Raw genomic sequence first — 22,890 nt, forward strand, 5'->3', positions numbered from 1 at the left:
TACATGGTGCTCAAATTTATCTTACCATGTAGATGAAATTAAAATGTTTAACATGTAGCTTATGAATTAAATAAACGTTGGTCAAACTATTGACACTTTCATGCTCTAACAAGAGAAAATCATGTGTGAGTATTATGCACATGTGAGATAAGTGAAGAAATGATCAAACAAAATGTAAACCTCTCACGTCCAACTTATAACTCTTTTAGATTATCTTTAAATTTTACAATTAGTATCAAATAGTCTTAAACTTATTGTCCCTCGGGCCAACCCGGTCCCGTCCTACATAGACCCGTCCTAAATTGGACCCGCATAATGTCGGGTTGCTTCGGGTCTAGGGACGGGTTAGGGTCTATGAATTGACCCGATCAATATTTAGGGCCGGGTTAGGGTTAACCAAAACCCGTCCCAACCCGTCCCTTGTACACCCCTACTCACTCTGTTTGTACAAGATTTAGTTTCAATATTTAAAGCAGAAAGATATGGTTCTAATCAATTATTGTACCTGATTGATGTTGGGAATTCACTCTTTAATTACTTATCAGTTATAATTCATGAATACCATTCTGGTCACTCTGATTTTTGTTCCTCCTAGAACATGTTACAACAAGGGTTTGTGGACCTTGGTTAATTACCTGATTTGGATTATGCTCCTTTAACATGTTGCCGCATCAAAAATTGGTCACTGAAAATCTTGGCACTTGCACGTTTTTTTTTTTTTTTGAAAATTCAAATATATTAATAATAATAGAGAGGCTAAGCTCGAGAATAGGACAAAGAGGAATACAAAAACAAAAGTCTTTAATCATCCACGAGAATACACAATCACTTAACCATCCCTGAAAGATATAAACAACAAGAACCTCCCTAAACAAAAAGAGAAAAACAAATGGATGCAAAAGCGAAGACCTAAACCAAATCCAAAAGCCAACATCAAGAGTATATCATTGCTCAAGGCGGCCACCACTCCTCCATTTCTTCAGCCAGACCACGGATAGCGGCCTCGTCCCCACCGTCAAACGTACAACCCACAAGCTTACCAAGCATCCACGCCTTCGTGGCCCGCGTCCAATAACGGCCACGATGAGTGTTCTCTGAAACCAGCGGAGTAGAACAAACCAAGGGCATGATCGCCCGCGTCCATTCTGGTCACTCTGATTTTTGTTCCTCCTAGAACATGTTACAACAAGGGTTTGTGGACCTTGGTTAATTACCTGATTTGGATTATGCTCCTTTAACATGTTGCCGCATCAAAAATTGGTCACTGAAAATCTTGGCACTTGCACGTTTCTTAATGTTGCTAAAAAAGCCAAAAGTTGTTGGATCCATTTTTATTTGTCTTAGCAGCATCCAAGAAAGTATTCAATATTTTCAACACACAACTTACTATATTTTTGGGTACATAATTAAGAAGGTATTGAATTATTCATCTCCCACATGAGTTATGCCTTAAGCTGGAACAATGGTAATGTATAATTTGGCTAAGATGCATGATGAAATGCCTCCATCAAACCGATAAACAACCATTCAACCTCAAACACATTTACTGTTATCTTAATCATATACCTTACGCATAAGAAACTGGTGTACTTTTGGTTCCTAAATCCTAACTCACTTATCCACCTGAGAGTTAAAATTAGCTCAAACTGTTAATGTCATTGCAGATAAAGTAGCAAAGCAACTGAATGCTCATTGATTCAAGAATTAGGGGTGCATGCATAGGTCCATACTCATGATGATGTTTATTATATGAAAGTGTCTTTTGACAAGCTTCCTATTTGAGCCATGACTCTTAAATAGAGTAGAAAGAATACATTACACAATCTTGACAATATCAGTGACTGCATATCTCTATGAGTCAAGAATTCTGTTTTTCCTGCTTTGGCCTTCAAGTTTAGAGAAGTTAAAAAGAAAGAACCTAATTCGGGTATGGAATACACTTGCTAAAATTTTTGTAGGCCTCTAATAGTTACTAAGGTAGGATTGAGCAAGGTTTGAGGTCTTCAATTTGTTAGAATAAAATAATAAAATGAAATAGAGAAGAACGAAAGGTAGGAATAATTATGCAGAGTGATTTTTTAGAGTGGTTTTCCATAAATTTTGGAAGAGGACCCCTGTTTTTAGTCTGTGAAGTTTTCACAGAAGTACAAATTGCTATTATATGATATGCACTAGAATTATATATAGATCTTTTGTAAGTGTCTTCAATGTGTGTGACACCTCACAATGGTGTCAGGATACATTTCTGGTTTGAAGAATCTTAAATTCCATTAAGAGGATCCATTTTAATTGAGTTTGACTAAAAAGTGCAAAATAATTTTGTGGAGTTAAATTTTGCTTGTATGTATTTTTTCATGTTCATCATTGATCATCTCTTCAAGTTTGCTTTGCTCAATGCAACTTAGAATATTAAACTGCCTTGGTTGTTTGTGTTATTGTTAGTCGTATGAAATTTGCCACCATAAGTTTTAGTATGCACAGAACTGAAGGGCAAATAATTAATTCTTGGAGATCAACTGATTAGATGATTACTTGGTCAATCAATTAGTTTGTCTTCCCCCTATCTCTTAAGGTTTTTGATCAGTTTATAATGATTATGTAGATGATTCTAATGCATTTGATATGGTTGAATCTGCTGAGGATAATAATGATGGAGAGGATATTTTCAAGTTGTCCTATTCTGATGCTCTTAGTGAAGATTTTAAGGAAAAGATTCTTCATAAAATTTTCGTTCCTTGAACGAATTTCAAAGAAGGATGAGGTATTTTGCTTGCATTTGCATAAGGAAATAATATACTAACTTAATGTTTAATGATGTATAAATTATACCAAACCTGTCAAGGTCAGTTGAAGGGAAATAAATGAAATATAAGTAGCTGTGTTTCATAATGATAAAAAGATGTTTAATTTTAGCCATTGGTAACGCCGGCTAAACATGAATCCTCTATATGACCCTTATTGTGTCTTTCATCATTTTATATGATAGTAATTAAGGAATAAGATAGTGGGGCCAATCATGTCTTAAGATAACTTTGTTAGTGCTTAAGTGTAGTAGAATGTTTGAATTTTCTTACTTAATCTTAATATTAGATTGCGTCAAAAACGGCTGCAATGTAAACACTATAAATCAAGCTTAAGTGTAGTAGAATGTTTGAATTTTCTTACTTAATCTTAATATTAGATTACGTCAAAAACTGCTGCAATGTAAACACTATAAATCAAGCTTAAGTGTAGTAGAATGTTTGAATTTTTTCTTACTTAATCTTAATATTAGATTGCGTCAAAAACTGCTGCAATGTAAACACTATAAATCAAGAAAATAACATAGTTGATATAGGGGAGGTTAAACCTCCTTTGAAAAACCTCCAGAAATTCATATTTGTTTGATTTTTTGCTTCCTTCTCCACTTCATGACCTTCCCTTTACTTGTGTGTCTTAATAAATCCAACCAAATAAACTTCTCCATGAATTTATACCTTTCTTTACAATTTCAACTATCAATGACTTTAGCATTCATTGTGATTTCTTGCAGAACGACTACAGAACATTTGTTCAGCACTGTGACATTCTTCTAGCTTATAGCACTGACTTTCTTAGGGTAAGCTGCTGAATCTGGAAGCTTGCTTGTGGATGCCATGACTGATACCTTAGATAGTTCCAAACCAAATTCTTTTTCGGTGATGGTTTTTGAGAAGGGGTGTAGTAGTCATGGCTGCTGCTACAAAAGTTTTTGATTTGGTGGGTGAACTATTTTATTTATTTTTAAAAAACAAGAAGCATATTCTAACTAAGCTTTAACTATTGGGCAGATAATTTTGGAAGGGATGACTAGGTGCTGCTTCGGCTGCATGTGCAAAATTACAGCAAGTGAGTCACGTTGAGACACTACCACAAAAAAGGCCTTGGGTAGCGGTTCATTTCAACATTGGGTAGCGGTTAAGTGGGTGTTGCTAAACTGACCGTTGCTAAAGTTGGGCAGCGGTTTATAACCGCTACTCAATTAAAAAGATGGGTAGCGGTTCCGGAACCGCTTCGCAATAAAAGATTGGTAGCGGTTGAAAACCGCTACGCATTAGGCATAAAACCACTACTTAATTTTTTTTTTTTTATAAAAAAAATTGCAGGAACCGCTGCCTTAAGTTATTTTTTTTTAAAGCTACCTTACTTTTTGTTTTTCAGCTACCTTACGTTTTTTTCTTTTTGTCAGCAGCAAGCAAATCAATCAGAACATCACCAAATTAACACTCGATACCCAACGTGAAATATAAAAGTAAGATCAAAAACTAAATAAAGAACAACTCAATATCCATATAACTGTGCTGAAACCAAACAAATTAAAAATTGTGCACCAAAACACAAATTCAATCTTGATATCTAAATACACTTGTTTTTGTTTACAAATAGAACAAATCCACCACTAAGTTATACGCAGCAAAGAGATTTTGAATTGAGGAATCACGTTTATTCTTCAAAGATGTGTGAGCCTGCAATTCAGATTAGAGACAAAATTACAACATTCCTCATGATTGGATGTCAGTATAGGCAACTTGCGTATACAATTCATATACCTCTGCTTCTGTCCTTAGCTTGCTAATCCCTCAGATGGAATCATCTATGGACTTCTTAAGGAAAGAACTTTCAGTGTCAGTGTCATTCATCTCTCTTTCCAACTTGCTTATTTTTGTTTGTAACATTGCAATCCTTTCTTCAAACTTGATCTTGCATTCCATCAACTCTTCATCAGTGTCTAATCAATACAAGAAGCAGAAAAGGCATGAGAAACATACAAAGAATTTAACATCACTTAAATTGTAACATTATAATAACCCAAGAATTACTTTAAAAAAAGAAATTCAAGTGATATTGAAACATTAGGTCCTAATTATTAACCGAATGCTCCTTCTTTTATTCGAAGTTACAACAAATTATAAAACATTTGGTCCTAATGATTAAAAGTAAAAACACATTTCCCAGCAAACCCAAAAAACAAAGAGCAAACACCCACATCCCTACTGTGGTGTCGCGTGCACCCGTGGCTGTGCCTCAAGTGTTTGGAACACGAGATGGTAGATGGCGCGAACGGCTCGGTCCCGCGCCGACCACCATCAGCGGGAGCTTCCACGACCCGTGTGATCGGTCGCCGGTGGGCGTGTCTGAGGTACCGTAGAAGCTGGAGTTGAGGAAGCGGAAGTAGAAGCTATGACAGGAAGGAGTTGCTCTTTTATGGTCGGAGTTGTTTTTATCTGTACCTTTTTTTACAATGGGAAACAAAATGAAAGTGGTTGCTAAAATTAGAAAATAAAAGGTTATGAAGGGAGGTTGAGATTAAATAACATTATGTAAAGACTGAAAATGTAAAAAAAATAATGCAAGTCATTGCATAGAAATATTAAAATGAAAAATAAGTTCAAAATGTATTTTGAAGCTGTGAAGCATGCAAAGGCAAATCGAAAAGCGTTTTTCTTAAATGAAACTGCACATTAGTCAAGCTTTGCTTTTTAATCTTCGCCACATACAAACCATCTTTCTCCCATTGATAAAAATAAGCACCCGTGAAATGCACAGTGCACATGCGATGCACAGTGCTCGAGCATTGCACGAGATACTATCATGAATTAATAATAACTCAATGTGACATGCATGAAGACTAATAACACAAGAACTGCTAAAAAAAAAATCAAGTGACATTGAAACATTTGGTCCTAATGATTAACAAAATGCTCCTTCTTTTATTTGAAATTACCACAAATTATAAAACATTTGGTCCTAATGGTTAAGAGTAACAACACATTTCCCAGCAAACCCGAAAAACAAAGAGCAAACACCCACATCCCTATACCGTCCTTAGCTGCCAATTTCATCTTCTGCAAACTCCACCTATACCGTCCTTATTAATTCTTATCCTCCCACATTTTGATAAAATCTAATAACTCCCACTGTGTTCGTTTTTCTTGAATACGAGACATTAAGTTTTTGTTATGGTATTATAAATCATACCGAACGAATGTTGGAAGCATGAGCAAACATTCTCTTTTTCTCTTATACCATGCATATCCATGTTCCAATTATATAGAGAAATTAACATGAACGTGTGGTGGGGACCAACTAGCTACGTGACACTGCTGATGACACTAACACCTCCAAAGATAGTAAAACGTGTGCATATATTATCCATTAAGGCCCCGTTTAGATAAACAGCTTAATTAAGCGCTTATGGTCATAAGCGCTTATGACATAAGCGCTTATTCATAAGCTATTTTTAAAAATTTATTGAAATAAATTAAAAATAAGCTGTGTATAAGCATAAGCTGTTTTTCATAAGCTATCCTGAGTAGCTTATGAAAATAAGCTGAAAATAGCTTATGGCAGACCATAAGCTGTTTGCATAAGCTCTCCCAAACACTGGCATAAGAGCTTATGCTGTCAGATAAGCTCAAATAAGCTCTTCCAAACTGGGCCTAAATGTTGGCGAGCACTCCATTAGAGCATCTCCAATGCTAGTTCTTATTTCTTAGTTCTTAGCACTATTTATGTGGGCCCGTACTGCCACATGTGCTTAAGCAACTCTATGCACATTTTGCTCCAACCATGAGTTCTTAGTTCTTAGTTCTAAGCACTATTCATTTGGTCCCACAATATCATTATAGTAGTAATATTTTTTACTTTCATATAATTTTGATTTAAATTTAAATGCTAATTCAATATCTAAATTAAATGAATTGATGAATGAGAGAGAAAAAATTAACTTTTCATGCTAAGAACTCAAAAAGTAAAACATCTTATATAAGAACCTAGTTCTTATTTTTAAGAACTAAGAACTCCACGTCATCTCCTTCAATGGTTAAGAACTCAGTTCTTAGTTCTTAACTCAAAAATAAGAACTAAGAACCTTGCATTGGAGATGCTCTTAGGGTGCAGCGACGCCGCTCTGTACATTTTAGAAACTTAATGTAACTAATGGTTGTGTTGAATTCCTCGGTAACATACTCCTAACCATTTACTAGATAAAAAAAAGCATTTAATGCTACAAAAAGTATGTTAGAACATGTGAACGGGCATGTGAACTCTGTAGTGATCAATTAGTTAGCAGTTAATAGTTATTTATTAGTTTGAATTAGTAGTAGCAAGAAGATTAAATCAAACAAATAGTATTTCCTATTTATAATCAATTTTGTAATATTACAATGCTTCATAGCAAGTCTTAAAGCCTCATGATGAGGATGTCCTAAGCGGCTATATATGTCACAAGTCATAAGAAGTAGGGCTCATGCTTTCACTAAGACAATGGATCCTCCTCCACATCTCTACTGCAGTGCGACGTGCACCCGTGGCTGAGCCTCCGGTGCCGGGAACACACATCAATAGATGCTCCGAACCACTCGATCGAGAAGTAGCGCGCCGACCACCGCGCCAATCACGATCAGCGACAGCTTCCAGGACCAATGCAACCCGTGATCGAACGAGCCCGATATCGTCACCGATGGGCGCATCTGGGAAACTGGAGGAGCTCGAGATGAGGATGCCATGATCAAGGAGATCGAACAGAGCGGTGCTGGAGGATTGAAATTGGAAAAGAGGAGGATTGAAAGAAATTCGAACAGAGAGCTAAGACTTAGGTGGATAAAAAATAAGAACCTGTAAGCACCCGTGAAATGCACAGTGCACGTGCGATGCACAGTGCTCGAGCATTGCACGAGATACTATCATGAATTAATAATAACTCAATGTGACATTGTAAGACCCAGGTAAGATTAAGCGTTTAATTAATTAGTTATTTATCGGCTTAAGGGCGATAAGCGTTATTAAGCTTAAGTGGATGTGTTGTTTGTACCTTGTGTGTTTATATAATTGATTGTATTATTAGTATTATTATTATTTTCTTCCTAAAAGAAATGAAAAGAAGAATAAAAGAATTAGAAAACAAAAATGATAGTCACGTAAGTGACTAGGATAGAAAGCGAAAAGAATAACTACTACTATAAAAGGACGCAACATGAAGGCTTCAAAAACACACATAAAAGCTATTGATTCACACACCAAAAATTCACAATAGTAATAGCTATTTGCGTGAGAAGATTTTGGGAAAATTTCTCAGTTTTGGTTTTGAGTGTGGGGAGATCCTTGAGTTTTGGAGCGAAAACTAGAATGTTGAAGCTTAGCAATTTTCAAAGCGATGAATTATATAAGGATACTAAGTGCAAGATTGCGTTCGTGTCGGAGCTAAAAAAAAAATGAAAGGAAAGCGAGCCACTACAAGGAGCGATGACGTGATCGGATGAGAGTCGCAACTTAGGAGGGAAAGTGGCTAAGGTGAGGGCACTTCGCTTCGGCTATTTATATTATTGAAAATATGCTATGGGATTGTTGTGAGCTATTCACTTAGGCTATTGATATTATTGAATATATGTTATATGATTGTTGTGAAAGCACTTTGATGCTTGCTATTTGATATAATGACTTGTATTGTGATTGTCTGTTGACGGCAATCGATTTTGTAACCGGAGGATTTTTTTTGAGTGTCGATTAGAGGAGACTCTAACTATGCTTTAGATCTACTGTGGTTTGGGATCAAGAGGTTTTTCTCAAAAAGAGTTATATAAGGTGGGACTTTTATTTAACTTTCCAACGTTTTTGAAAAAGAACAAACTTAGTCATGATTTACTTATAAACTTCATCTAAAATACATAATCAAAGTGTACACATATTTTGTAAATTAAAAGAGAGTTTATTTGCATTGCAAAACTTTTCAAGAATGGGAAGGATATTTTCAAATGGGACTTCAATCCTTTTTAGAAAAGAGAATTTCAATTGGGGACTTTATTTAATGATTTTTGAGGAAAGAAAGACGAGACTCGACGACACGGTTACTTGGAGTGGAGTGTCCTGTCGTAGTGTAAAGTTCGGTCACTTGGAGTGGAGTGCAACCGTTTGTTTGGCTAACCATGATTCATATCATGCATGCATACATTTTGTCAGGATGGTGGAGTGGCCATGCCTGTCTTCTGAGGACGATGGAGTGGTCGTACCTTCAGATGTTGATAATGGAGAGGTTATCAACTATGTTGATACTGGAGTGGGTATCAACTAAGTGGAATTCACTAGTCAGAGTTCGATACTGGAGTGGGTATCAGTCCGACAAAGTGTTGTCCCGCCTACCTCATATGGAAATGGCGTTTATATCCGAATTATTTTATGTGTCTGTGTGGCATTGCATTTGCACGAGCATATAGACTAACCTTAGGGTTGTCGATTGAGCTTGGTGATGAGGTGATATGTGCTATGAGTTTTGATATGTTTGAGATAAGCTAAATGTGATTTAATTGTTATGTGTGTTGGAGAGGTTTGTCATTGACAACCCTCATATTTTACGTAAGCCACGTGATCAATAGATCTGCGTGAGTGAGCGTGAAACGTATAAGTATGTGATTATGTGTATACTGTGTGACCTACTATTATATGTATACATATATTCTGGAAGTTGACCCTCGCACGCCATTGTATGTATTGCTTGTGTTTGGGCGGCCGGCGACTGCCAGTTGATGGACTACAACGTGATCAAGTACCATGCCTTGGAGGAGCCAAAGTGATGCTTCCAATGACGAGGATTCATGATAATGAGATTATGAGCCATGCTTATATATCAGTTTCGTGAAGTGCGTCGTAAGTCATTCATGGGATTGAATACATGTATGCTGATGCCAGAACCCTGTTGGAGATCTTATTAGAGATCGGTTGTTCGACCGTCGAGGAGAATCCCTCGAAGGAATAATAGAGTCTCGTGTAAGGCTTGAGCCTTTTGGGTAGAAAGCTTACCACTGTTGGTTGAAGCTTGTAGGATGATCATATGAGTTTGTATTCTTTTGGGTTCGGAGGAAGGGTAGGTCCCGATGTGTGTCGTTTGGTGGTCTATCCAGCGTAGAGATCACGGAAATCTTGTCAGGCATAAGTCTTTTGATATTTCTTTTTGAAGACTCAATTGTACCTATACTTTTGAATATAAAGTTATCTATTATTTGGTAATTACTATGCATTTGCTAGAGCATGTTTTCGAAAGAAAAAAAAGTTATTCGCATTTTTGGACTCTGAAAGTTTAGCCAACATATTTAGTTTGAATAAAGGTTACTAAAGTGACCCTCGTGAAAATCGGGGCATTACATTGTGGTATCAGAGCTTTGGTTGCGAGTACCAGAGCTTGTTGGGGAATAGGTCTATCAAGTTAAGGGGTGATATTGGTTTTATAAGACACCAATGAGGTGAAAGTTACTATGTCGCTTCCCAAGGGTTCGAGATATGTCTTGCATAGTATGTCAGGTTTTGATCGAGAGCATATGTGTGAATGAATCCTTGAGATGGATTTTGGAGGAAACGTGTAAAGGTTTGAAAGTGAGATATAATAAGTTGAATTGGAATTATAGGGTTAAGATTGACCTTGTGAGTTGAGAATCATGTTCGAATAAGAGATTTTGGGGTTGAAGTTGTGACAATAAGAGTCGAATCTATAAGGATTGAAGATCTAAGGATGAAATGTCAAGTTAAATCTCTTGAGGTATAGTATAAGAGTGATTTTGAAGTGAATGAATTCTGAGTTGTGCAGAGTGTCAGGACTTGAGATAAGTTTGTGATTCGATTTGTAACTCGGTGGAAGGACAATTTTATGGTTCGAATGAGGATAATTTCATAATAGAGATGACGTTGATGGATTGTTAGATTTTAAGGTGAAAATTTGCTTATGAGCTGTTGATCGATTGATGTTAAAGTGAGATTGTTGGCAGAAGAAGCCATGTAATTAGATTTGAAATGTATTAGCATCATGATAAATGAATCATGTTTCATGGTTGGGTTGTTGACGTGAGAGTATGACGACACCTACGAGGTCGATCATGTAGGCATTTGAGTTAAGATTTGGATCTGGTGCCTAGAGCACTAGCATGAGCGTGATATCTAGGTTTAATTGAAGATGATTGCTAGAGATCTGAGTGTTAATTTTGTCTTGTATGTCACTTTGAGGTGAATCCGCTTGACGTTTCCTTAGGTTTTAGGATGCGTGCTGATGTGACTTGGGAATTGGAAGAGAAACAGAGGGAACCTAAGATAGATCTCTAACTTATAGTTTCGAGGGCGAAACTTTATTAAGGGGGGTAGTAATGTAAGACCCAGGTAAGATTAAGCGTTTAATTAATTAGTTATTTATCGGCTTAAGGGCGATAAGCGCTATTAAGCTTAAGTGGATGTGTTGTTTGTACCTTGTGTGTTTATATAAATGATTGTATTATTAGTATTATTATTATTTTCTTCCTAAAAAAAATAAAAACAAGAATAAAAGAATTAGAAAACAAAAATGATAGTCACGTAAGTGACTAGGGTAGAAAACGAAAAGAATAACTACGAGTATAAAGGAAAGTGATGAGAATGATATATACGTAGCTAATGATAATTTTTAGCACCTTGTTTCTTGACCACTTAAACTTGCTCAAAGTGACAAATTATATTATAGAATTCCTCATAATTTTTGGGATAGTGATTCTTCTTCCCAATATTTTTTTTATAGGTCTGGTGTGTATAAGGGGTGATTTTAATGCGGTTCTATTGGCCTCAAAACGCTCTTCAGGACGTGTTCTTGACGTGGGTGACTCATCCTTGCAGCAGTTTGTACAAGACAGCAATTTATTGGATTTGCCACTGAACAATGGCGAGTACACTTGGTTCTCAAGTCGGAATGAGGGGATTTAGAGTCGTTTGGATCGCTGGTTGGTGTCTGATGAGGTCATGGGCCGTCAACTAACTGAGTGTGGAAATTCCGGCCATATTTTGCTGCTGTTTTTGCTGTTTTTTGGTTGTTGTTTGGAGTTGTTGGATGTTGTTTTGTTGTTTTCGTCTGGTTGTTGTTTCTATTAGCTGGTTTGATGCTACAGAGATTGGAATACTGCTGTTTTTACTGTATAAGAATTTCCAGTTGTCGTTTGGGCTATTTCGCATGCTTTATAGATGCATGGTGGCTTTCCCAAGTTGGTGGTACTCTTTTTCCTTGCTGGGTTTTTTCCCAATGGGTTTTTCTCAGTAAGGTTTTAACGAGGCTTCTTCTTGGGAACATTTTAGAAGCTATCATGCGGGTTGGTGGTGGGTTTGGTGCTCTTTTAAGCACTTCGTTTATCAGGACCATTCTATTTCAGATTGTACGGTATTCTTGCCTTGAGTTATTTTGGCTCAAGCATTTTCTTAATAATATTCATTTCGTTTTAAAAAAAAAAAAAGAGTCAACACACAACAGGTAAGAAAGAACTTGTGAAATCAAAGTACAACAAACAGGTAACTAAATGGCATACAATGCCAACAAGGAAAATACAAGACAAAATGAAATTAACAACAGCAACAAAAAAAAAAAAAAACAAGAGAGCAAGAGTAACAAAGCTTCAACCGAACAGCACTAGGAGGAAGAGTAGCCGCAACAAGGAAAGAACCTCCAAGTATACACCTTCGAAGAAGCAGCCGGTACATCATGAATAGAGATAGGTGACACTCGGAGCTTAGACCAGAATACATGTCGTGGGATTAAAGCAGCAAAACCAGTTCACAAGCATACAACACTAATAAACGGATGCAGGGAAAAGCATATCAACCAGCCCCTTTAATCATACAAGGAGCAAATAAAAGGCTTCATTGTATACCCAGCAACAGTACCACCAGAGCCATTAAGTCCTCACTAGGACCAGATTTACTTTTAGACTCATGAATCATAATTTTATTTATGAATTTCTCATATTTTATCTTTGAATCTTTATGCATGAAGATTAATTTTGCTATTTTGTATGCGATTGAGAAATCAGTAGGAAACAGGAATCCGGTGAGGAATTGATTAGGAACACCAACACCTTAGAGATAAGAGTAACTTCTAATTGTGCTGGGCTAGTAACTAAGTACTTTAATTCTCTAATTAAATTCATCTAGAAACTAAGAGATTAGTGTAAGTCGTTTAGTTGGACGTTCTACGTAGTTAAGAGATTATCACGTAGAAACTTAGGCAAGCACTATAAATAAGTTAGGTAATTCATGAGTTAATTAGTCTATTAAGAACATAAGTGAGATTGGTGAAATCCTTCCCTAGGTACTTTCCCTTTTGATTGTTTTCCATACTTTGTACTTGCTTTTCACTTAATTCTGAAACTTTAAATTAAGTTCATTTTCAACAACAATTATTCACCTCGACCATTTTTCCTTAGTCTTTTTATTGATTTAATAGGTTAAATTAATTTAGACAACCGCAATCCTTGAGTTTGATATTTTATTACTACCTACCAAATAGGTACACTTACCTAGGAGTTATCACTGCCCTCAATGTTCACGTCCATGATTTTTTGATCTATTAGAGTTTGGGTTGTTTCCACAAAATCCACGCACTCCTTTCTTGACGTAATACCATCGACACAGATAAACTTTACAACATATTTCTAACGGCGGGAATGAAAAAAGTATTCCACACCCCCAAAAGAACATTCCAAACTCGCACCACTACTACAGATTTCACTTTTTGTTATGCATTTGTTACAACAATTCAACACGGAATCGTGATAAAAGTGGGTATGCAACTCAATTATCAAGATTCTGGCTCCATTGTGGTAATTGAGAAGTTCTATTACTACGATTTATTTTTAACTGTGGTAAATAAGCAAAAATATTATATATTAAAGTAATATAAGTATGTGTTACTTCGGCTATATCTTAGACCGTGGTAATAAATGTGAAAACCTATTCACCAAAGTAATATTTTGAGGGAGCCTCTCTTTAGAAATTTTGAGTGTTACTTGTTACTTATTAAGGTTTTAATTTTCTTCCAAGCTCAACACCCTATCTGATTTTTGAAACATCTCTCTCTCTCTTTTGAAACATCTCTCTCTCTCTCCTCCAACGTGGCTTCGGGTCCTCAACAGAAGCTGAATATCGGGCACTTGCAAGTGAAACTAGTGAGCTACAATGGAAGGTATATATTTGATTCATGATCTTGGGAGTAATTTTTTTTTTACAACAATAATGCTTCACAAATAACTGCAAATCTTGAATTTCATGGACGCACAAAACATCTCGAGAGTTAGGAAAAAATCACATTATGGTTTAATGAAATTTCTTCCCTTGTCTTCTCAATATCAAACTGTGGATTTTCTCACCAAAGCTCTTCATCCTACCAGGTTTCATGTTTTGGTTTCCAAGCTGCATATGTATGACACAAGATTCACGTGTGGGAAACTCTTATGTGATATTGAGGGCGAATGTTTTTTACTCTAAATGTATTTATATATTTTTGGAGAAAAATTAAAAGAAAGGTGCCTACTAGGGTCGGCACCTTTTTTCTGTCCACCGGTGCTCCATGGGCAATTTAGACTTTACACTCAGGGTTTTTTAGACTTTTACCCTAGTCTCCTTCTCCCTCTCACCCCAACCCTTGTTCTGAACTTCCTCTGACCCCTTCTTTCTCGAACCCCACTCTTCCACAAGCTCAGAGACGCTTCCTCACAATCCCTCTTCACCGACCTCTCCCTAATCCGCTCCTCCAAAATCCTCCCCGTCGCACACCCCCACAAAACCCCTCTCCACCCTTCCCACCACGGCCCCGACGAATTCCCCTGCCGCTCGAGATTGACTCTGCAAACGACGTCGCGTCGTTCACGCTCGTCATGCTATCCCGCACCTTGACGACCTCCATCGACAACCTCCTCCTCCACCGCCATCAAGCTTCAACCAAATCCGGAAGGTTCACAAAGTTGATGAGAGAAAGAGTGGAGCTTGGAGTTTCTAGCTTGTATGGTGGCTGATTTGGAAGGTTGATGGTTGTTGATGGTGTCGCGTGCGACAAAGGTCGCAGCAGTTCCCGATGATTGGCGGTTATAACGTTTTGCATTCTGGAAATGTGTTTTTTGTTTCTTTATTTTTTCCTTTTTTTTTACTGAGGACAATAACAGATTATCCACAAAATCACACATAACTCATCTTCTTCTGTAAAAGACAACACAAAATGAACAAAGAAAATAGACAGTGAAATGAACCAAATTGAGCTCTCCAAGTACACTCTAGTTATGATAATAATTCAAGATGTCCACCAATTTCAAATCAAAGGAAGAGGGAAAAAGCATCTATTTTAGCTTAATTAGCACATCTCTTGGTAGCTAAGACAACATTGAAATCAATCAGACATATTGACGAAGAGAATTTGAAAAAGGATCTGCATTTTACCCTTTAAAGGGTTCTGTGTTTGTTTGGGAAGGGCGGTGGTGATCATTGTGAAGGTGAATATGGTGGTGGCTGTGGTGGTAATCGTGTAGGTGGATACGGTGGTGGGGAGGTTGCTACAGTCAAGGCTTCTAGTCTTTGAATAATATAATGCTTACTTTTTTTACCCTTTCATGTCTAAATAAATCCTAGCCACTCATCCTAAAGAATATTTTTAGATTCCAGATCCATTGGTGTTGAAGTCTGGTGCACCGGTGAACCAAAAAAAGTTACCCACCCCAGTCGACACGTGTCACCACGACATTCTATGTCTCTCTTTGTCACTTCTCTCTCATACTATTTTTAGTAGTTAGGTAATGTCATATTTGTTTTTTTTATTTTTTTCAGTAATTTAAATAATCCATAATAATTAGAGTTTAATTTCAATGCACCAATGGTGTAAAGTTTTTTTACACCGTCAACCAATCAGATTTCAAGGATGTGAGAAAATCTCTCATTTTATTTAATTTCATTAATTGACGTGACACATCCTTAAAATCTGATTTGTTGACGGTGTAAAAAAACTTTGCACCGTCGGTACATCAAACTTTTTCTCTAATTAATTGTTTTTAAAAACACATTTGTGAGTTTTCTACCAATATTAGACATTTATAGTAAAGATCTTTATATCAAAATATTCTAACAAATGAAATAGTGTATATCGAAAAAGTCACATTTTTTACCGTTCAAACTATTATTTTTTAAAATTTTAATATTTAAAAAAATTTATATTAAAATTAGAATGTATATTAAAAAATTTATATAAAAATTAAAATAAATACAACTGAAATGTAATGATGTAGATTTTCTTGACCTTTTATACTATTTTTTGTTACGCCTGGGTTTTTTTTACTCTTCATACTTTTTTTTTCTATTAAAAGTAAATATTTTATATATTAGCTATAGAACGAAATAATTTTTTTTACTTTTCTTACTCTTATTTTTTATATAAAAACTTAAAATATTAAATTAAATTTAGTAGTCAAAATCAATTTTCCCTTTGCTATTGGTTTTTTACAAAACATCGTAACCTAAGCATTAAATTGGTCATTAATGTATGGAAATTAAATCAATTTTCTCTTTGAAATTAAATCAATTTAATGTAACGCCGGCGTCATCAGTGTATGAAAATTTGTTTTTTCCGACAAAGACACATTTTTTTGACCTTCCATACTATTTTTTTCACGCCTGTGTTTTTTTTTTTTTTACTATTCATACTTTTTTTATATTAAAATTCAAATCATATCATATCATCATATTCTATATATTATTTCCGAAATAAAAAAGTGGCAACTTTGACAAGTGTCACCCCCTCATTCTATGTATTTCTTCATAAGTTTTCTCTTTCAAACTATAATTGGTAGGTAGATGATGTCGAATTTTTATTTTCTGATTTTTTAGTAATTTAAATATTAAATAATTCTATATTTTCAAAAACAACTAATGTAGTAATATTGCATTTAATAGCTATTAATGAAATTATAATAATTAACAAAAGTCAATTGTGACATTTTTAGAAAATAACTACCGTATTAATTTGATATATAATGGTTTTTAATGAAATTAGAATAATTAATAAAAGTTATTTGTGACTTTTCTACCATTAAGATATATATTGACAAAGTCTTTTTTAATGGTTATGGTTATGTTTTATATTATAAAATAAAATAAAAAATTCAATATAATATCTTACGTTCAAAATGACATAAATAGTTTTAAAAGATTGATTTTGAAATTAACTAAAAAAACTTTATATTTTATGTTTTCATATATACATCTGGAAGATTATATACATCTAGAAGATTAAAATGGTTTTGATATATTTATTTAAAGCACAATAAATTAGAAATAAAAAATCTTTCAAAAATAATGATTTTTTTTTGAAAGATTTTTTATTGACAAAACTAAGATCTGATTATCTTTCAATATATGGTTTGTTTATAAACAAACACATTCGGAATAAGCACCCCAAGAACAAGAAACCATAAACAGAACTCAATTTTAAACTAATCAACTGTCATAATCATAATTCATAAACCTTAGGGTAAACAAGCAATCTTGCTTCTCTAGTTTCCACCACCACCACCGCTGCCATAGAGGGAACCACCAACATCACCTCCATACCCACCTTCACGACGACCACCGTAGCCGCCTCCTCCTCCTCCACCATATCCACCGCCTCTATATCCACGGGATCCACCGCCACCGCCATATCCACCCCCACGACGACCGCCACCGCCTCCATATCCACCTCCACCACGACCGCCTCCGCCGCGAGCCTGGGCTTCGTTCACAGTGATGCTACGGCCGTCAAGCTCATTGTCGTTCATCCCCTCGATTGCGTTCCTCATGGACTCGTCAGAAGTGCAGGCCACGAATCTGAAACCCCTGGACCTTCCAGTCACGATCGTTCACAACCTTAGTATCAATGATTATACATGTTTAAAAAAGAAAAGCGAGAAAAAAATATGAAAATGTCTGATGTATGCCGACAACGTACTCTTATTCCATCCGTGTATGACGAGGAATCAATACTAGTATTATATGAAGTGGGGTTTGTGAAAGTAATAATATTATTTTTTCACGTTTTAAAATAAATTATGTGCAAATTGTGAAATAATATTATTTTATTACAAACTCAACAATCTGAACTGAAATAACCTAATTGAGATCTGGTTGGTTTGGTTCCGGTTTAGAAGCAAAAATCAGAAAGTATAAATTGATCCAAACCGATTATGTTTGATTCAAATATTTAAACACCTAAAATCAAAATCAATCTGGTGCGATTATACCCGTCTAATTTATATAATCCAACATCTGTTATTGTTCTACATAAACAAACTAAAACCAATATTTACATAACAACATAAACAAACAGCAAAATATTAATCTCATAAGTAACTTATTATATCTTAAATTTCAAAAAAGAAAACTTATTATATCTTAGCAATAATGGCTGCGCAAGGTAAAAGAAAAATGTGTTAGGGTGCAATTGCAAAATTAAAATGAATAAATGTAAAGGACCCGAGCTCTTAGGCGGAATGGCACAAAAAAAAATCCCAATAGCATTGGGTTTGATCAGATTCATTGGATATTCAATCTCAAACTCGATATTCCCGAATCGAAGTGACCGTATATAGTAAAAAAAAATTGAATAGATCCAACTCAACCCACTAAAACATGTTTGGTCCGTTCAGATTCGTTGCATTTGCATATCAGACCGCACCCGCTTATATGTTTGACACTATAAAGGTTTTCTAAAACATTCATATGACCACTTTACCATATTCCAGATTAGGTTAAAATACAATAGCTAGGAAAAAGATTATTTAAATACAAAGACGATAAAAATTTATTATTTTTGTACCTAATTTGGTCATTAATTTTTAATTGACTAAGTAGGTAAAAAATATGCATAATCAAAACATGAAATTTGTTCAGAGTTAATTCCTTAAAAGTGGCACCTTATTGCTCATATATTCGTAACATTTCAATAACAGGATTAGTATAAAAAGAGGTGACACCATACCGTCATCGACCATCAAGTCTCTATTGTTTAACAAAAGAATTGAAAAAATGATCAATATTTTATTCTTTGTATGTTGTTTGGTGGCTAGCAGTGCTAACCAAAGAGTTGATGGCATGCAAAATACATTACAAGAAGAGTTGGAGTTGGAGACACAATTAAAACTTATTAACAAGCCTCCTGTTAAAAGTATTAAGGTATACCAGCTCGCCCTCATATATATGTATTTGCTTATTTTTGTTCTATTTCATATTTGAACTCACTGCATGTTTTCAATAATTTAAGTTTAATAATTTTTTTTTCTGAATCTTGGTTTCAATAGACAAAATTTGGATATATTGTTGATTGTATTGATATTAACAAGCAACCGGCATTTGATCATCCTTTATTAAAGAATCATAAGTTGCAGGTAAATACATTAAGTCTAATTAAATGTGGCAAATTTTAGTCATCTTTCGATTATTAAAATTCTTTGTTTTTTCTTTAATGTAGAGAAAACCTAACAATAAAAAAAAGATTGGAAATCCCAATTTGAGGAATTCACTATCGAAACTCAAATTTGGACTTGAGAAACCATGTCCAAAAGGAACAGTTCCTCTTCGGAGGACAACAAAAAACGATCTCATTGGAGCTAAATCATTACTAGATAACCAAGTTTTGGCACAACAAAGACCTGGATATCATTCTCATGTAAGTTTTCTTTGAATATAAAATATTCTTTTTTATTACTTTATTAAATTACGTACATATAATTATTTGATTAAAATGATGATGTAAAATTTATTGAATTAATAGGTTGCTGAGGTACACATCAATCCCCTTGGAACTTATTATGGTGTTAATGGAACTACTAGCGTTTGGCAACCAATTGTTGAAAAGGATCAATCAAGCGCCGCTTTTACATGGGTTCGAAATGGACCATTAAATGCAACAAATGAAATTGATTTTGGGTGGCATGTGAGTTTAATCTATGCATTTATCACCATAGTTTTTTTTTCCTGAAAATTTGTATGCATGTATGACTTGTTAATTCAATACAAAAATCACTTGCTAATTTGTCTCACACATTGGTGTAAGGTGGCTCCACAACTATACAATGGTGATGTTGGAACGCATTTATTCGCACAATGGACGGTAGGAAAATTTTCAATTTTATTTTTGAATCTTGCTCAGTTGCTTTTCATTTAAAAATAAATTCATAAATCATCTCCTAGAAATTTTAACATAATATTATAAAATGACAGAGAGATACTTTCCAAAAGACAGGATGCTACAATGTGCTATGTTCAGGTTATATGCAAACTGATCCAAGACATTATCTTGGTGAACGTTTGCATCCCACATCTGTACCGGATGGAGACTTATATGAGATTCACATTGCGATTGTCCAGGTGATGAATGTTATTAATTATTAATACAATTCACATAAGCTTAAAATATATTCAATTTTCTAACAATGAATTACAATGTAAATATAATGTTATATGTATCAGGACATAGTTACCAGAAATTGGGTGTTGAATTTTAATGGGATAGATATTGGATATTTTCCAGCCGATTTATTCACTAACTTGGCATCAGCAAACCAAGTGGGATGGGGTGGTAGTACAACAACTCCTGCAGGTACTCCTAGTCCTCCAATGGGGTCCGGATTATTTCCAAACCATAAGACACATAGTGCCTGTTATTTTAGGTGGGTGTCATATAAAAATGAGAACCAAATTTTTTATGACACAAGAGATAATGTGACAGAAGCATTCACAGACAAGCCCAATTGCTATGGTGCTAAATTCTATGGATATGAGAAAGATATTGGATCTATTCTTCAATTTGGTGGACCTGGAGGCCAATGTGACAATTGATTCATAATTCTTTTTTGGTAACATACATAATATTTGATCAACCTTTGTTTTGAAGTTCATTAATAAATTATAATATTAATATTGAGAATAATATCATTTATTGGTGAAATATGCATTCAAGTATTTTTTTTATTATTTTATCTCCATGTAATATTTTCAATGTCATTTAACAAAGATAATTTTATTTAATAAAAAAAGTTAAAATTTAGTGGGATTTTATTTCACGCAATCATGTTAAACTCCTAGTAATTTAGAGTTTTGACAATTAGATTGGTTGAGAGCTTTGCTGCAATGCTTTACGAAATATTGTTTAAGTTTACAAATCTACCCTGTATATATAATAATTTCGAGTCCTCGAAGAGTGAGATTCTTTATTTTAACACTTGCTCTTTTATAATGCCACGTCAGATTGGATTCGTTTCAGATTTCAGGGTTGTAACTTCCAAGAATCATTTTTGTTAAATTTCATAGATATAGAGAATGGATTTCAGATTCCTCTTGCCTAACATTTGTTATGTCCTCCTCATTGCCTTTGCTACATCTCCTAATCTAAGAGCCTGACTTCGTGAGGATATTCGTGGCTTTGAAAATCATGTATGTTTTCTGGCATCTGATTGCTCCCTATTTCATTTTTCTTTTCTAAGGTTTGGTTGGATGTTTCTATGGATGTGCAATAGGATGGTCGGGTAATGCAAATACAACTGGTTTTGTCGAGTAACTTTTCCATGGTTTATCTATTTTTTTATATTCGATCCATTATTTTATAGCTATAGTTATGCCAAAACAATGGCTCCTGTTTGGAAAAGCTGGGTTTTGTTGTCATGTCAATAAGTAGATATCCAAAAATTTCTTTTATTAGATTTTGGTGTAAACAATGTAAAAGTTACAACAATGCTTTATAGTTATTGGTCTACCTATTGTGTTTTGGAAATTAATAAGAAATTACTTTAACCAAAACATTAAAGCTTCAAGATAAAGAAACAAAGCTCATTTCATTTGATACCTCATAATTGTAAGACCAAGATTTGGTCATATGGAACAAATCTATGTTTTGATGATAACAAGTTTATTATTGTGTATGAACAATTAGGGTACTCTAACGTTTATCTTTTAAGTGTGTTCTTGGACAATCTGCAAGTGTACAACTATCTCCGGGTTTTAATATCGAATCCACAGGGATTATGAGAGTAGTGGGTTTAAGCACAAAGTTTGTAGTTGCAAAAGCAATAAAAGATTCAATTGTTTGGTTTGGTTGTTGTGACAAATTGTCAAGAAAGTAATTGTTGAATGATGAAAATATCAATTGATAGAAATTCCTTGGGTTATTGATCATCTAATCCACTCTAGCCAACCTATACTATGCAAATGAGACCTTGATTCATTCCTTGTTGTTCTAGCCTAGTTAACTACTTGTTGATGCCTCATACAAGCAATTCCCTCAAACTGAAAGTTAGGCCCAATTCCTTGTGTACCTAATCATGCATTTGAGGCTCTAAGTTCTTTATGTTCAGGCCAACAAAACCCAACCCTTCCTCTATTCCTAGTAGCAAACATTGAAGGGTCAATCTCAATTCATGTCCCCAAACTACAACAATCTTTCGATATGATTGTAGTCCGGTCTATAGCAAGGTGTACATTCACGCTAAGCATGCAAATGGAATTGAAAATCAAGGTAGAACGGTAGAACCAAGAACAAAGGCATAGAGATAGGAATTAAGACTGGAGTTTCATAGAATCTCTTAAACCCAAAGCATAAAGAGAACTAGCCACTCATGGCTAGGAAATCCATACAAAGAAATATAGATAAAACTGGGAGATACAAGGTGGAAGCTTCCCACAAGCCCCAAAAGCACTTTCTAAGCTTCAATACTGGGTAAAATTCTATGAGAGAATCAAAAGTTCTGAACAAAATGGCCAAAAGCCTTATTTATAGGCACTTTGGGCGAACAGGGGCGCTCAAGCGCTGCCCTGGGGCGCTCAAGCGCTGCCCTGGGGCGCTGGAGCGCCCACTTGGCAGATGCAAACTTCCAGCTACTGGAAGGCTGGCGCTTAAGCACCAGACTCACGATCTGATGGCCTTTTTAGCTTCTTGTAACCCCCCTTTGAATGTTTCCATCATTTCTTCATGCTTTTTGGTCTTCCCTCTTCATGAGTTAACTGCTGAACACTTAAGGACTAAGACAAGGAAAAATATCAAGAAATTCAAAGGGCTTTTAATCACCATAGTCCTCACAATTCCATGGA

The 22,890-nt window shown here is 35.1% G+C and overlaps 1 protein-coding gene and 1 pseudogene across 1 annotated transcript; one reads left to right on the forward strand and one right to left on the reverse strand.

Moving 5' to 3' along the window:
- Positions 1–14,664: 14,664 nt before the first annotated feature.
- LOC130730049 (glycine-rich RNA-binding protein 2-like) lies at positions 14,665–17,691 on the reverse strand (annotated as a pseudogene).
- Positions 17,692–17,732: 41 nt separating this feature from the next.
- On the forward strand, positions 17,733–20,646 carry LOC130730053 (uncharacterized). Its single transcript, XM_057581939.1, has 8 exons — positions 17,733–17,812; positions 18,876–18,981; positions 19,107–19,193; positions 19,277–19,474; positions 19,580–19,741; positions 19,862–19,918; positions 20,029–20,175; positions 20,278–20,646. Exons 1-8 carry the CDS (start codon positions 17,733–17,735, stop codon positions 20,644–20,646), a joined length of 1,206 nt encoding a protein of 401 aa, XP_057437922.1.
- The last annotated feature ends 2,244 nt before the right edge of the window (positions 20,647–22,890 follow it).

This window comes from Lotus japonicus, chromosome 1, assembly GCF_012489685.1.
Source record: "Lotus japonicus ecotype B-129 chromosome 1, LjGifu_v1.2".
In the NCBI taxonomy this organism is placed as follows: domain Eukaryota; kingdom Viridiplantae; phylum Streptophyta; class Magnoliopsida; order Fabales; family Fabaceae; genus Lotus; species Lotus japonicus.

Coding starts and splice junctions, on each gene's coding strand:
- LOC130730053 (XM_057581939.1), top strand. CDS start 17,733: ATGTCTGATGTATGCCGACAACGTACTCTTATTCCATCCGTGTATGAC. Junction 17,813..18,875: donor CTAGTATTATATGAAGTGGG/GTTTGTGAAAGT, acceptor TTTGGTGGCTAG/CAGTGCTAACCAAAGAGTTG. Junction 18,982..19,106: donor CTCCTGTTAAAAGTATTAAG/GTATACCAGCTC, acceptor TGGTTTCAATAG/ACAAAATTTGGATATATTGT.